Source organism: Culex quinquefasciatus, chromosome 2 (genome assembly GCF_015732765.1).
Source record: "Culex quinquefasciatus strain JHB chromosome 2, VPISU_Cqui_1.0_pri_paternal, whole genome shotgun sequence".
NCBI classification, from domain to species: Eukaryota; Metazoa; Arthropoda; class Insecta; order Diptera; family Culicidae; genus Culex; species Culex quinquefasciatus.
The window spans coordinates 162784143-162801187 of NC_051862.1; the positions used below are offsets into that span (position 1 = coordinate 162784143).

The 17045-nt window shown below is 38.1% G+C and overlaps 2 protein-coding genes and 2 long non-coding RNA genes across 8 annotated transcripts in view; all 4 read right to left on the reverse strand.

Moving 5' to 3' along the window:
• LOC6037067 (insulin receptor substrate 1) overlaps nt 1-17045 on the reverse strand; it is a 407646-nt gene that overhangs the window by 51040 nt on the left and 339561 nt on the right. For all 5 annotated transcript variants that reach the window (XM_038252358.1, XM_038252360.1, XM_038252359.1 and 2 more), the window contains 2 exons: nt 14584-14764; nt 3409-3534 (listed from right to left, as the gene is read on the reverse strand). In XM_038252358.1, coding sequence (XP_038108286.1) covers nt 3409-3534; nt 14584-14764 — 307 coding nt within the window. The remainder of the gene's footprint in view (nt 1-3408; nt 3535-14583; nt 14765-17045) is intronic.
• Nucleotides 8479-9773, reverse strand: LOC119766753. Its single transcript, XM_038252362.1, has one exon. The coding sequence runs from the start codon at nt 9316-9318 to the stop codon at nt 8644-8646; it is 675 nt and encodes a 224-aa protein (XP_038108290.1). The 5' UTR covers nt 9319-9773; the 3' UTR covers nt 8479-8643.
• LOC119766755 lies at nt 10924-11720 on the reverse strand. Its single transcript, XR_005277107.1, has 2 exons — nt 11370-11720; nt 10924-11301 (listed from the first exon to the last, which is right to left on the reverse strand). It is a non-coding gene; the product is annotated as an uncharacterized LOC119766755 (long non-coding RNA).
• Nucleotides 12520-13468, reverse strand: LOC119766754. The gene is made up of 4 exons (XR_005277106.1): nt 13092-13468; nt 12920-13028; nt 12790-12855; nt 12520-12723 (listed from the first exon to the last, which is right to left on the reverse strand). It is a non-coding gene; the product is annotated as an uncharacterized LOC119766754 (long non-coding RNA).

The window sequence follows — 17045 nt, forward strand, 5'->3', positions numbered from 1 at the left end:
TTCTTTTTTTGATATGTTTTAGAGGACATCAAATGCCAACTTTTCAGAAATTTCCAGGATGTGCAAAAAATCTTTGACCGAGTTATGAATTTTCGAATCAATACTGATTTTTTCAAAAAATCGAAATATTGGTCGCAAAAATATTTCACCTTCATGTTTCGATGTAAAATCAAATTTGCAATCAAAAAATACTTTAGTGAAATTTTGATAAAGTGCACCGTTTTCTAGTTAAAGCCATTTTTAGGTGACTTTTTTGAAAGTAGTCGAAGTTTTTCATTTTTTCAAATTTGTGCACATGTTTGCCCACATTTGAAAAATAAAAATTTGAAGAGCTGAGAAAATTCTCCATATTTTGCTCTTTTGAACTTTGTTGATACAACCTTAAGTTGCTGAGATATTGCCATGCAAGTGTTTAAAAACAGTAAAATTGATGTTTTCTAAGTCTCACCCAAATAACCAACCGTTTTCTAATGTCGATATCTCAGCAGTTAATGGTTAACTTCGTGAAATTTTTCGATCTTTCCGAAAAAAAATATTTTCAAAATTATTAAACCAAGACTAACATTTTAAAAGAGCGTAATGTGGAATATTTGGCCCTCTTGAAATGTTACTCTTGATTTAATTTTTTTGAAAATATGTTTTCGAAAAGATCGCAAAATTTCACGAATGTTTCATATTTTAACATTGTAAATCGGAGCATCAGTTGCTGAGATATCGAAGTTAGAAAATGGTGGGTTGTTTGGGTGAGACTTGGAAAACATAATTTTTCATGTTTTTAAACCTTTGCATGGCAATATCTCAGCAACTAAGGATTGTAGCAACAAAGTTCAAAAAAGCAAAACGTGGAAAATTTTCTCTGCATTTCAAAAAAAAAAAATTCAATAGTGGGCAAACATGTGCACTAATTTTATAAAAAATGAAAAAACTGCGACTATTTTCAAAAAAGTTACATAAAAATGACTTTGACTTGAAAATGGTGCACTTTTTGAAAATTTCACTTAAGTACTTAATGATTGCAAATTTAATTTTACATCGAAAAATAAAGTTGAAAATTTTACGATTTTTTGAAAAAATCAGTATTGATTAAAAAATTCATAACTCGGTTAAATATTTTTTGCACTTCCTGGAAATTTCTGAAAAGTTGGCATTTTATGTCTTCTAAAACATATAAAAAAATAATAAAAATTAAAAATAGTGTTTTTTTGCAAATCAAGTTTTAGTGATAAAAAGTTAAATAAAAAAATCACCAATTTTTTTTTACCGTGTATTATTTTTTCCAGTGTAGTCCATATCCATACCTACAACTTTGCCCAAGACACCAAATAGATCAAAAAAATTCTTCATAAGATACAGATTTTTGAATTTTCATACATCGTTTTTGTATGGCCAGCTGCCAAATTTGTATAGAAAATTATATGAACAAACTAATGATGCAAAATGGCTTCTTTGGGCATATCGAAGGCACCAAAAAAGTTTCAGTCGGATTATAAAATACAAAAAAAAATCGAATGACCGAAATCTGAGAGAACTGCTCAGTTCGATTTGCGCATGGCGAAATTGTGAACTTAAATCTTCTCTTTCTCAGTCCAGCCATGAAATATCTTCGTGAAACTATTAGGAGTGATTAAAAATTATCTTTTTAGTAAATTTAGTGAATTTTCTGTAATATAAAATTTTGTTATTTTCTACAATAAAAATAAATCATCTTAAAAAGTTATTGGCAAGTAAAGTGCATTGTACAAGCAAATTTTCCCAGCTGAGCAGTTCTCTCGCTTTATGCATTTTTTTTCATTTTATTTAATTTTTTATGTTGATTTAACTTTTTTTTAGATTCCTTTCATCCAAATAAGCAATTTTGCATCATTGGTTTCTCGATACAAGCCTCTATACAAATTCAGGGCCTGTCCATACAAAAATGCTGTGGAAATATTCGAAAATCCGTAGCTTGAGAAGGGATTTTCTGATCAATTTGGTGCCTTTAGCAAAGATATATGTTTTAGAAGTGAGCATGCAAAATGCGTTTTTTTTTCATTTTGTTGTTCATTATAAAAAAAATAATTTTACAAGCTTTACTTAAATTTTCGTTATTTTATTTTTATTTGATTTATAAAACCGAAAGTGTGAATAATTGAAAAATATTCTGATTTATTTTTCAAGAATAATTTTTGGATTTAAAATTTTATTTGCTATCATGAACTTTATTTTTTTTATAAATTCCACCGGATTCGACTCAAAATTTCATAATTAAAAATAATTATTTTTCAATGAGACTTAAAAAAGTCATTATGAATTGACAATTGTTTTTCATTCAAAATTTATGATGCAGAAGTTTAAAATGCAAGGCGGAAAAATTCAGAAATCATTTAATTAATCTACATTTTTGAAAAGTGGTGCTACTTTCTAAATTTTTAAAAATCGACCCGATATGACGTCATGCCGAATATTATCATTAAGCTTGTGTCGAAAATCTCAACCCATACCAACGATTGGAACGTGTAATTAAAAAAAAGTTAATAAAGTTAACTTGATGAGTTTTTCCTAATAAACTGCCAGGCCATTATAAGCATGGACAAACACATCACGATTTTTGTAAAGGAATGTTGTTAAGGGCCCACCATCATTATCGTTGGTTAAATAAGTTATGAGTTTTACCTTCGTAAATTCAACAACACAAGGTTTCATGCATTAAAAGGAACCCAACCAAATAGTTGTTATTATTATGACATATGTTTTATTTATAAAGCTAGTTCAGTTGACTCAGCTTTACAAACTGTATGGCTGGCTTCAAAGCTGATCTGCTAATAGAAAACCCCATCAAATCAAAACGCTGCCCTAGACCACTTTAACCCCCGGTTGGCAAGGAGACAACATCGACAAAAAGGGCCAATTAATGGTTATGATTATTGGGTGTTGTAAAATTTTCGCACAGCTCGCGCTCCCTTCCTGCTTCTGTTGTGGTTTTAACTGTTGTTTAATTTTATTTCCCCTCCCTTCAATTCCAGCTTCTTCATCTGTCATGAACGTGTTTATTGCGCTCAGCCCAGCAAAAGTCTTGGAAATTTATTCGCTTTTGCACTTCATCATTCCTGACCGACTGAAGTCATGAGACGGGCACAAGGATGCTACCGGGTTTTCGGGGGTTCGGCCAACCGCGAAGCTACTTGTTACTCAATTATAATTATTGTTTTATTAGGGTTTCCACGCTTGTTTCACTTTTGGCGGGTGTGTTTTTATTTCGGCCGTTGTTTGCCACTGGAGTTAAGTGGCTTTGAGTTTTGTTTCTGATGAGCAAGGTGCGATCGTCGAACTTATTGAGGAGTAACACGTGAAAGTAATAATGATGTGAAATTGACTTCAGCTTCTAAGCAAAACGACATTTTAATCGCCATCCCCCCGGAAAGTACTTACTTCATGATCGTTGTGTGCATGTTGTGGGCAATCATAGCGTCCTGGGCCTCCATCCAGATTTCGCCGGCGCCGGTTTTTGTGCTCCGGCCGACCTCCAGGTAGAAGTAACGCTGCGAGGCGCCACATCTGAGAAAGAAAGAAAAAAAAAAAACAGAGAAGTTAAAGCAATGTCGAAGAAAGCAAGTCTCTAATCTTGACTGGGCTGCATTGAAGGTAACAGAGTGCATTATAAGCGAATCGCTTGGGATAGGGTTGTTGGTAGAAGGATTTTATTTTTATTTTTATTTTTTTAAAGATAAATTGATTGAACAAAACAATCACTAGATTTTTTTTTCAAAAATTCCTAATCAATCACATCAAAATGTCTTGAAAAGTGGAAATTCGATTTTCAGGTCGATTCCCATTCAACATCAACATCAAAAATGCCTTAAATCGTTCAAAAGGTCGAATGTCTCATGGTCGAAAGGACAAAACATCAAAAGTGGACAAATAGTTAAAAGTTCTAATTCAAACATTTTGAATGTTTTTCGAAATATTTTTTTGATTTTCTTTAGAATGTTTATTTTTGTGAAAAAGCTGCAAACATAATTTGAAAAATTTCATTTTCAGTCAAAATATTTTATTCTTGTTTCAGTAATAATTTTGTGAGCACAATGTTGCAAAAGAGTGATAGCTATCAATAGATTATCTCTGCACCAAAAATATGCGAGAGTATAGCGGCCGTCACTATAGCTTGTGAGATCTCTTCTTGTGTCTCGTGATTCCCAGCGATGTCATTCTCTCTCTATCACTCTTTCCCTTTTCCTCGACTATGCGCTCTCACCGCTGAGTCTCTCAAACTCTCCATAAACTGCAATAAATGAACGCGAGGGGCGATTAGGAGCCGACCACGCATGACGTTCCGTTAAACTGCGCTTGCGAAATTTGTTTTGTGGCGGCTTTTGCGGTGAAACGCTGTTGCGGTAGGATGATCGTGGAAACGAGAATGAGAGAGAAAAGGAAAATATCAATCGCGAGTGGGTAAACACGAAAACGTGTTCGGCTATGTTCGGCGCTGAGAGTTTCAATGAAGAGAGAAGAGCAGTTGTATTTGAGGCATGAATATTCAGGCGAGATAATTGTAGTTGCTGAGAGCTGATATTTTGATATTTTAACAACCCTGTGTGAGCATTTCCTTTTTTTCAAAATACTTTTTTCATGCCTCAGTAAAATTTTAGTGATTTGTTGCAAATGTTTAAGGAGAAAACATATTTCAATGTATTTAAAAAAAACTAATTTTCAGCAATAATTGTACATAAAAAAAAGTATAAATCCAGCTGCATGTAAAAGGGGTAAAAATAATTGCATTATTTTATGAAATATGTAGCCCATCAGTATGGGAAACCTATTTGACCGAAATGTCAAACTGATATATTCCTTTATCCATTCCATCCTTTATGGGTCTGATGGCCGAGCGGGCTAAGGCGCCGGAACTTACTGTTGGTGTTTAGTTTGAATCCCATCGAAGTGTGCAGTTTATATTATGTAGTGTCTTTTTTGACGAAGGTGATGAGCATGCGATTTTACCATCGGTTTTTTTTGTCGTGTATTCTATGAAAATAATTTAATCTTGTTTCTGTATCATTATATAAAACATTAGCAAATTTATTAGCAGTTTTATGTTTTATGCAAGGGTCCTGATTACTCAATATGCTCTCACTCAATCACTAATGTTTCTCACACTTGAGCGTTGATCCGTCCGATGAACCGTGAGAAAAAATCCATTTGACATTTGTTTCAATGCGAGTGAGCGCCTTACGTTTCACACTCCGTTTGAGTTCATCTCACTCGTGAGTGTGAAACTGTCAGTAGGCGCCGACCGTTCATTCGAAAGCGAATGAGTTGATTGTTTACATTCTGTCAAAATGATCAGGAGTGAGCGATCTACGTCTTCAGTTGGATTTCAATCACTCACTACTGAATGTTGTAAGAGTTGTGAATAAATTGTTAATCATTAGAATACTGGAAGTGATTTTAGGATGTTGGAATAAAAATGTCGCCTTTTCAACGGTCCGTCGGTAGCCGGCGGAGCAGAGGTGAAATTGAGTTTGCTGTAGTCACCGGAGTTAACGGAAGAGGGCAAAAAAGTGCGGTTATGAAGTGGACGTTCCGGTAAGCCGCCCGTACCAGTACAAGGAGCTTTTTCACGAGAAGATTACGAGGAAGCAGAACCACTCGTACCGGTTGGTTAAGAAGTTGAACCGTGCTCGAGGCCGGTAAGTTCCCGCAAGCACTGGGATACTCCTGAGAAGAAAGACCAATTCGGATGTGTTGATCGACGCTAGAAAAGGCCCTACCTGAATGCCACACCTTGATGGAGGTCGGAAATTGCATCACGGTGAACACGTTGACCAGGAAAATCTGTCAGTTGGCAGGGAGTTGGAAAACTTCGATGGCTACATCAGCTTCGTACGCGGCATGGTTCATCTTTAACATTTCGCTGAACTGATCAAGATCGGGAACCAAAAATGTGTTTCATCGAAGTGCTGCTCGACGGTTGCAAGGCAAGATGTTCACGTTGTTTATGGATGGTCCTTATAGGAGAAGTTAGTTTTTATTGTTAACTGTGTAATATGTGATATTAATTATACGGTTTGATTGATTAAATTGTTACTAAACATAAATTCAAAGTGGTTTTATTAATCTGATTTTATGGTTAGAAACCTTCTTCGATGAGTTCTAGAGAAAAACGGTTTCGGCTAACTGAAAATGTGTACGGTTGGACGAAGGCGAGCGTCTGGTCGGCAGGTACTGCGGGAACTCGAATAGCGTTCTGAGCTCACAAATTAAGCTGCTTCAGCAGCATCTCCACTGTTTGCGGAAGCAAGTCTGAATTCATGCGTAGAAGCATGATGTCCTTGATGGACATGCTCGACAGCTTGTTGCGGAAATCAGTGAGTATAAACTTCAGGTGGCTGAAAAGTCGTTCTACGGTCACCTGCGTAGACGGCGCGGAATAGATAACCATCGCCAGTTTGTAGCACAACGGGTTGTGCAAGCGTTTACTCTTCCAGTACTCGATGATGCTGAACGGCTTTCCCTTATGAGTTGGTTCACCATTAACTGTCCAGGGTGTCGTGCTGACGTAAACCTTGTCCCGGCACTCCAACTGATTAAGGATATCAATCGGCGATTTGCCTTTCTCGCTCGTCGAAGGAGGCGCAGCGTCTTCATCAAACAGGCCGGCCACGTAGTCCTCAATTAATGCGCTTACGTTGGCGAGCGGGTTGGTCTCCTCAGTGCGTTCCAGATCTTCCTCCTTTGAACGATTGCCGTTGAGCTCCTCCAACTTCTGGTTCAGGCTCAACAGGTACCGCTATTTAAAAAATAAGTTATTGATTAACGTAATCTCAATAGTTGAATACAGCTTCTCACCTTCGCTTCGGTCTTGTCTGTTCCAGTTAAACGGTTGGCACCTTTGAAATTGTACCGAGGGTCCAAGAGCAGACATGCTTTAAACAAGCTGGTAGCCTTCAATTTACTTATTCTTGTTTCCATCGCGGCCAGCAACTTTTTCGCCAACACATTTCCGGTAGAAGCAATACGGTGCTGGTGGCCCTGGCAAACCAACCAAAGGCTGTAGAAGTCTGTCAACGGGACGTGGTCTTTCTGAAGCCGATTTGTCAGTTGAAACATCGGCTCAAATGCCTCGATGAACTGGTTGATAAACGGGGTGTGTTTGGTCAGATCTGAAATTGTTTTTGTTGGAATTAGAAAAATAATTAGGACTTCAGCAGTGTTAATGTCGAATTAGCGGTGTTCTACTGTACAAATAAAAAATCGGATTACCTAGGGTTGCGTCCTGCGCTAGCAGCACCGGATAAAGGGGTGAAGTCATCAGAGCTTTCAGGTAGCTTAGTACGATGTACCACACGTTCCACCGAGTTTCAACAACTTTCGGCGGGAGGGGAACTTTGTACCCAGTAAACAGCTGGCGGAATTCTTTGTGCCGCATTTTTATGCACAACTTATTCATTTTCTGCAGGCGTGGCTTGTAAGACGTCAATACATCCCAAACCGCTAGTTGAGCAGTGTGCGCGCTGCAACGTACGGATTGGATAGAATCCAACATCAAATCAAATTCCTCGTCGTCTTCTTCGTCCGTGGTGTCGCGCTTCTCAAGATTATCTACTTCATCGCAGAAATCGTCTACAATCTCAGCGTCGTTGGAATCATCAACTTCATCATGACCGGATTCGTCCTCCTCTTCATCTTCTTCGTCATTAGACGGTTGTTCTTCCAGCGCATTAGACGGTTTTTCAACCAAAGATGTCTGGGGTAGTTCAATTCCAACAAGTTTGCGCAAAATAGAGTTGATCAGTCTGACACAAGCGCACATGTTCGCCCCGTTATCATGTGCGATTGCGAGTATCTGTTCCCATAAAACTGCAAGCTTTTGCAGCTCGCTTTCGATCACTGTTTTTAGGTTTTCTTTCGTCTGACGTTCGGGCATCTCGTGTACAGCTGAAAAATAAAAAAGGTTGAAAACAAACTTAATATTGCCTTAAATCTCACAGCATGACGACATTTAACATTAATAAAAACTGTTTGCATTCGCTGGAGGGCTGGATATTCTTACAGAATTCTATCAGAAATGTTCCATAATTCTTACAGGATTCTGGCAGAACCAGCTCTGGTAGAATATTTCGTGACTGGGTAGGATTTACTACAGATTGTCAAGGGAAACTGATTGGCCAATGTTTGACAAATCCAGACGCCTTGGGCACCAACCGTTCTTTACGCCTAGCAAAACTGGCAGTGTTGCAAGTGCATAATATACGTTGTCTATCGAGAATTTAAAAGTGAGAGTGTGTGCAACATGGAGTTAAACTTTCTGTGAAGTTGCTGTGAAGATTTCCATGGCACTTTGAAAAGTTTTACTCCATGTTGCACGCACACACTCTCATTTTTAATTTCTCGATTTATTTTGCATCGACCAATCTGTTTCCCTTGACAATCTGTAGGTTTTACGCCGAATCAGAAATGTCACTTTTTATATAGCGCTCACGCACACTATCAAAACAAACATTTGGTAGTGTGTGTGAACTCCGTGCAAAAAGGGTGTCAAACTAAAACGTGACCCCGTTCGTTTGACAACAGTTTGTGTCAAACCATCGGGGTTTGAGTCTAGTGAGTGTACTGTTTACATTTTCTCCACGTGTGCTGTGTAATGTGTGTGCGAATGATTTAATGACGTCACGTTGCAAAGCCTAGTATTAAAGCTAAGAATATGTACCCAAAAACTATCGTCTTACCAATATGCCGGATTTGGATGTTTCCGGCGTCGTCGATAAACTGCGCATTTATTCCGAGTACTGAGCGGCCATTTCGGGAAGCGGCATCGATTTTCAAACAAATAATTTTGTTCTTAAATTCGATGCTCATTATTTCGCGCATGTTCCTCGCAGCCTTTTTGATCAGCTCAGGAAGCGTGTTGCGCGTGACGGTCAGTTTGGCAGCATCCCATAGTGGCCTCAAAGTGTACTTTGTGGCCTCCCATTCCGGAAAGCTTAACGGAAGGCCGCTCTTTGCCACCAGCATGATTGTCCCGAGTAAAACATCGGCGGGACTCACGCTTACAGTAAGTTTGGTGATGACTTTATCTGGCTGAACCTTCTTTGGCGTCGGTTCCGATGCGTCTTTTTCTTCCTCCGGCTCATCCAGCTCCAGACTGCCAGCAATATTGGGGTGCTTGTTGACAATATGGCGCTTGAAGTTTCCGGGGCTGAAATTCTTCTCTTGGAAGTAAGCGCATGGCAGCTCCTCCTCCATGTTCCCTTTGCAGTTCCACCGCGGTTTTCCATCGTTTGATGTCTCTTCGATGACTTCCGCGAGCTTTTGACGCAGCGTTTTTTTCGATCGTTTCGGCATTTCGTAGCTTTAACTCAGGGGATAAAAATCTAACGAAATTTTTCCACGTCACCACGCGCTAAGACCGTTCGCACCGATCGCGTCACTTTTTATGAACAGAATTCCAAAATGGCTGACTTTGGCTTTTCGTGAGATTAACATTCAAAACTGGCTTAACGCAAAAATATGTCGCGAAAATATGTCGTGACAACTTTTTTACTTGAAATTAGGTATTTGTTTATTGGAATTAGGTGACTTACCGAAATTTGATATAATTATTATTTAAAATTTAAATAAGTAAAATACGTCATTTCAAAAATATATTCATTACGCGCAGCCGTACCCTAACATTACAGTTTTCGTATCCATCGACAGATGGCAAGTGAGCCTCGTCGGAGTCCGCCCGTTAAATACGCAACTCAAAATTCGTATGAGAAACTTTTTTTTCGTGACGGCTTTCGCGGCACTCTCCCTCAAACTAATTTAGACTAATATTTGAACGTGGCCTATCTCTAAACTAGTTTTTCAAGAAAATGATTCCAGAATGCTTATTTGTTATTTTTTAGATTAGATTTAGATTTGAGGTTCTGATTCTAAATTTAAAATTTTATCAGCTATTAAAATTTTAGAATTTTTAAATTCTAAACTTTTGAATTTTTGGCTTTTTTGTACTTTGAATTGAAATTATAGTTTTAATCATCGAATTGTTAAACATTTTCCTTTGGTTTACCAATCCGGCGAGGACCGTCTAGACACGTGGTCGTACTTCGGGACCTCGAAACGGTAACCGGGGAGATGCGTCACCGGCAAAAATCAAATCGCGGACGCCGAACGAGCCGTATGATGAGCAGACGTTCCCCACAGCTGGTCAAGCGTAAGGAGGTTCACTTCAAGGCACCGAGCTTACCAAAGGCAGCTTCGATCCGGGAGGTAAAGGCGGAGAGCATCTGCAAGTTGGTCACGGTCCGAGGAATTGTTACCCTTTGCACCTAGGTGAAGCCCATGAGATTAATTGTTTATTAAAGTTTTTGAAGTTAGAGGAGATAAAGGTCCAGGAGCACAGGGAGCAATTTCCCGTGGGACAGATTCCCTGCTCGTTGAACGCGATGTGTTGCGGGGAAACGACTCGATGGCTTCACCCGGAGATCAGGTTGATATCAGCAGAATCTTCTTGCCAATTCAGCGAAATGGCTCCAAGGACATGGTTTCGGAACTGCTGAGTGAGACTTTCCTGGAGGCGCACCGGATCGCACCCACGTCGCATTATCTAGCAGATCATCCAACTGCCAGCCGCTCTGCTTTTCCGTTTTCTCTGGCTCATCCAAGACAAATAGGACCGGGACAACGATCTTCGTCTGGCCAAACACATTATCTGATCCGCCGGTACATCGCTCAGTGCCAGCGCGAAATGCCTGTCATCACGCCGGAACTGTCTGAGTACAATGCCAATGAACTGCACCGCGAGGCACGCAACAACTCTTGTCCCGAAACTTGCTGGGAATTTTGCGCTTCTCAACCGCCCTTTTCCGGCTCCGTCTGGCAGACGTTGTCGCAAAGGATGATTTGCAGGATGTCCTCCGTCTGCTGGGAAAGTCTAAGGATTCGCTGAACAAAACCGATCAGAAGATTACTTAGTAAGTTACTTTATTAATGACTAAATTATCGACCGTATCAACAAATCTTCATTAATACACAGCGCCCAAAGCACTTCGGACAAGATTTTTGCGCTGGTGCGGTAGTTCGTCGGGGCGTGCAAGACGGTCAAAGTGCCGCGGCAGTTCCCCCAGCAACACGTACAGGTGGCTTTCATCTAAATGTTTCCACTCGGATTATTTGTGCCATTTGATTCGTCCGTCATTCTTGACCCTTGGAAGACAGAATCGCTTCTGCCTCTGCTGGAGGAATCGGCCGTGAATTCGCTGCTCTCGGTGGTCGTTCTGCTGCCATAGGTGCTCGTCTTATTTGGAACATTAAATTCCATAATGTGCTTTGTTCTTTGTTATGCTGGAAAAACGAAAATTTACGTTCTCGAATGCACTCTACCTACAAGAAGGACATTCTACAACACTTACCAAAAAAGAATCCAGTTAAATGACTTTCGACAGCACAGTTAATTTCAAGAATTTTAATTTGTTTCTACCGTGACAATTTCGATTACACGAACCAATCTTCGACACAAAATATTCGAGTAGTGAATGATTGAATTGTAACAGCGAGTCAGTCGAAATCACTCATTCGTTGATTGAAAAAGTGAGCGAATGGATTGTAAACAAATCGGTTGACTCACGGCTCACGCCTTATTCATTCGCCATCACTCTTCCATCTGTTAAACTCACGTTCATTCGGGAGGTCAACAGCTCTGAGAGAGAAATTGAATAAATAGTGAGTGACTGCCAAATGAGTGATAGTTGATCCGATTTTCAGCACCCTTGGTTTTATGGAAAAAAATCAAACATGTTTTGAAAAATTTCACAAAAATAAAATTCAGTCATAATAACATAATTTTATTTCAGAAATATTTTTGCGATTTTTTTTCCATTCTTTCAAACATAAGCAGTTTTTTGATTTTTTTTACGAGAAAGAGAAAAGAAAAAAAAATCTGTAATCTCGCTTCAGTAATTTGTTTTTTTTTTTTAGTTTTTCCATTCCTTCTTCCATTTTCATTTTCATAATAGTTTTTTGTTATTGTTGAAATTTACTTCCCTTTCAAATTTGGCAACATTTTCTACAGCTCGGTAAAAAAAATTAAACAGTGTTGCCAATTGAGCGAAAATTGTTAAAAACTACATAAATTGAAACTAAATTACAAAATTGTAAAAACCTAGATTTGGTAACTTTGAAGGGTAAATTTTCATTATATTTTACTTTTCCGTTCTGCAACTTTTGTTAAACAAACAACAGGACATGTGGTATTCAATGTTTTTTTTTTTGTTTGGTTTAAGAATTTACGTTTTAATAATGTATTTTATGATTGTTTTGGGACCTTGTAATAACGAACTAGGGGGCAATAACCACCACTAGTTCATTAATTAAAAATTAAATAAAAACCAGAACTTGAGACTCTTGGAGATGAGAGAGAGATGTAAAGATCTGCAACTGCTCACATTTGACGTGGGGAAGGAGAATTGTACCTACCCTTTCACAATCCTGGTTCGATTCAGCTAATCGCACTGTCCTGGCAAAAAGAATCACAAAAGATCGTCGCTTTGGGTTATGGAAAAGTCATGTTTATTGCATTTAACTGTCCTAATTTATTGTTTTTCGTCGTTTTAAAACTAACCTAACCATGTGTGTGTGTGTTCGTGTGTTCTAGTGTATCCCGCGGTGGTCGAGTCAAGTCGGAGGATCTTCCTCCGGCCAGGCCTGGCGCAGCAACGGTTTTGGTGTCTTTGGTTTTGTGTCTTTGTCTTTGGTAGAAAAAAAAACCTGTACAGTGTTTAAGGCTTGTTTTAGTACTTGTGCTTTGTGTAACAGTGGTAACAATGAACTCACCGGATGGCCTCCGCCATTGCGCTCTAACAGATTCTCGGGTTGGCGCGCTCTGCCAACTTGGAGGTTCTGAGAAAGGAGTTCATCTCTAATAACTTGTTCTAGCTTTAACGTTTTGATTTTTGATATTTACCACATTTTTGTTACCTCCTTGCACCACCAACCAAACGACCACTTTTAGCGAAGAGCGCGGTCCTTGACGGTTAGTTTGGATGGTGCGGGTTGGGACCAACTCCCTGACACTACAATTAACAATTAAGACACTAATTAGACACGACTCAATAAAATACAAGAACTAATTTTACCATTTCGCCGGCTACAGGAATGCTGGGTACAAATAACAGATATTCACAGCACTTTAAATTACAAAACGTTCACAATTTGTTCGTTTGACCAGAGTATGTGTAACGGACTCTGGTCGGTAGCGGCAAATGAGGACGATTCAAAATGACGAAGTCCCTTTTATTAATTTTAAGTCTTTGTTCTTGCGTATTTCGAAAATTGCTCAAAGAGGTGTGAGTCGTGCTAACCGTTTTAGGAATAGGGATACCATGTTTTGTATGTTGTTTAAGTGTAATGGTTGATTACAATATCCTAACTTGTCCCTACGGTTCAGTTTGACAGGATGATGCGAAGCATTGTGACCAGAGATTGTACTACGTACAAGCGATAGGTTACAACCTTTCTGCTAGATTCAATTACGTTTATTGTCTGTTCTGTGTTTTCAGTCACTTTTCTTTCTATAGTTTGTTTTTTTTTACAATTTTGTTATAAAATTATAGTATCAGCTATGAATCTGCAAAATTTGGCGGAAAAATTCAAAGACTTTAAAGTCTAAATTAAAAAAAAAAAACATATCTTCAGCAGGAATTCGTAAGGTTTTTCTTATTAAAATACATAAATTACAAACGTATTTTTTCATCTTATGGTCGCAAAGGCCTTTACAATGTTAAATGTGATATTCCTATACCTATCGTTTGACAAAAGCTTTAAAACATCTTGTAGCAAGGTTGGCAGTTCGTCCGATATAATAATTTGTAATTAAAAAAATTGAGAATCTTATGAAAAATAACTTTAAAAAAATCAAAATTTAAAAATTGTTTATTATTTGGTGTATAATCATTAGAAAATTGTGAAAAATAAATTGTAGATATTTTTTCATTTAATTTTCTGATTTGAAAAAAAATGTACAATTCATTGTTCACAATTTTCTAACGATTATAAACCAAGTAATACAACATTTTTAAATTTTGAGTTTGTTTTTGAAATTATTTTTCACAAAATCCACGATATTTAAATTTCAAATTATTATTTAGGATGGACTGCTAACCTTACTACAAGATGTTTTAAAGCTTATGCCAAAATAAACGACAGGAATAGGTATATTATACTTAACTTTTTTAAGGCCTTTGAGAAAGTATGTTTGATATATATTTAAGTTTCTATTTACAGTATCGACATCCCTATCCCCGACCAATCAACCCGTCGTCTTGGCTTCGACCAAGATTTATTGAGGGTAAATTTCGTTTTAATTGGCTGTAGCGCCGCGGTCCCTTCTCCTTTCCGTTCCGTCGAACAATTCACCGATTCCGTGGAGCGTAAACCCATAAGTAATCTCTAAGTAATTGTGCCACGAGTCCGCGCGCCCATAAAGGTTCGCGTGCTCCACCCAACTTCTCCCCCCCCCCCCTCTCAAACACTCACACGTGGCATAAATTATACCACCCGATAAGTCCTCAAATATCGAGCTTTGGGCGTTTCGACGGTCGAAAAAAGTTCACCTTTACAACCACATACCTCCGAATCGCGGCCAGCGAAAACTCGACCTGCTCGACGCGGCTGTCCCCGTTGACCGTGGTCGGGGGCCCGATCCGGACCAGCGACAGCGTTTTGTCCGTGATGCACAGCCGGTAGTTGCCGAGGATGCCGTAGCTGTCGCCGAGGCCCTTCCGCTGGACAAACACATCCCAGACGTGCTCTGAAAATATAGAAAAAGAAAAAAGCATTAGTACCAGTTGATAATTTAAAAACATCATAAATCAAAGTTTTCAACAGTTTTTTTTTAGAAAAAAAATCGCAATTAGTTTGCCAAATTTAATTCCATTTATACCCTTAAAACCGAGAGACCGGTGCCTTCATCGCTTTGAGGGCAAATTAGGTTGGGGTGGCCCGAAAACCGACCAGGAGTGCATTTTAATTCACTTAATTTAGGTTCGTTTTTTAGTCGCGCAAACTTTCCACCACCAGAGTTGACTGTGTCGTAGGTATTTTTGATTCAACACGCGATTTGTGATATTTTTTTCTGTTGGTTTTCGCTCGCCGGTTACAAAGTTAGGTGGCCCTTTTGGGGTTGATTAATTGAGTTTTAAACGTTGAGTGGCGTTTTGGTTTAGTGGCATGGAAAGAGTTTTTAAATGTTTGGGGTTGGCTGTGGGAAAATGTTTTCACTGGTAATTTACTCGAAATAACTTGGTCAGCAATTGTGTGATTGGATTGAATTGAAACAGCGCGGGTATTTTTTCAAATTTAATTATTAAATTTAAAATAATTACATTTCATTTACATGTCAAATAGTATTTCTTAATACACTGCATCTATGATGTAAACATTGCTTGTTAAATTTTATGATATTAAACAATTAATGTGGTCTTACTCATTGTTTGTATTACAATTATGAACTTCTGAAAAATGTTTTAACTTTCAATAGATGTATTCAACTACATAGTTGCAAAACTTAAGTTTCTGAGCACTCTAATTCAACTAAAGTAAAAATCGATTGAGCTCCGTATGATTGGTTATTAAATTACCCCAATGCTTTCAATTGTTGACCAGAAATCAGTGTTGCGTTCCTCACGCGCTCACGCGCTCATGAGCGCTCACTTTTCGCTCATTCGTGAGGAGGAGCGCTGCGCGAGCTAGCTCACGTTTGCCCGCGCTCACGTTTGCTCCGATTTTTTCAGCTCGCGTTTGCTCCACGCTCGCGCTCATATTTCGCTCACGGAGCGCTCATTTTGGACGTGTCGCTAATCATTTAACGTTTATGAGAAAGTTTTTTTTTTAATTCTAGATGGATTTTTTGTGTAAGGTGCAGTAGGGCTGTGGAAATATGACTTTGTGAACAAATTTTATGATATATGAATTGGAATAGCTTATTTTCATCAATCATGTTTTTAAATAAAAGGTTGGATTCGCAAGGGTCAAATATTTTTTTAGACTTACAGTCGAATGTATAAATATTTTAGAATTTAAAGGCCTTATTGTAGCAGAGAGGGGCGGAGGGGTATAGACGCCTAAATAAAAGGGCCTGTTAACCTTAGAGTAGGAGTAGGAATCTCGTAATCGAGAACGCCAAGGCAATGCTGTAGAGCGAATAATTTGATTTTTTTTTTGAAACCTTAGAAAAACTTACAAAACAATGAATGGATTCAAGAGGATTTATGCTTTGGTAAGTTCGATTCAAGGTTAAATGCTTGGTTGATTAAAATATAACATTAAACTGTTTTTATGTACCTAATCAGTGTTTCCAGATTGCGGGTCATAATGAGCTACCATTAAAAAAAGTTGTTCCGTTTATTAAATCTTTCAGTGATTCAGTGATTAGAAACGGCTAATCATTTTTATAAGGTTAGTCTCTATTTGGCAAACATTTTAGAAAAAGGGTAATATTTTTGAAACAGTTCTATTTTTAAATATATGCCTCAAAATTCCTAAGGGTTGAAATAACCCTTTGAACTCAAATCAAATAAATTGTCAATATTTTTCACCACGAAAAGGTTGTTTCTTCTTCCAACAAGTGGATTTTATTCAACACTTTCGCAACCAAACCTCTGAAAATATTCAATTACAAGTTATATATGATTTTTTGAACATGGATGATTGTAACTGTTTAAAAGATTATTTAAAAATAAATAAAATATACGAAACTATTGGCACTACGCCCCCCGGGGCATGGCCTTCCTCTAACGTGGGATTTCTGCTCCAGCGCCTCTGACGAGACAGGAGAAACAATATACATAAATTGTCAATATTTTTGTACATAACAACAATACAATATGGTCCAATATGGATTTGATTTGTGAACAAACAGTTCATCTCTTCACGTAAATGAATGTTTAAATTATGAATTTAGTTTTTTGTTCCTTGTTCGAAAAATGTCTAGATTTTAAATAGAACGTAAATTTCGGTTCACTGATCAAATCCGTTTCATTGCCTACTTTTGTTTGTTCGACCACTTTCTTGTTTGTTTTTGCTGCCTGTGC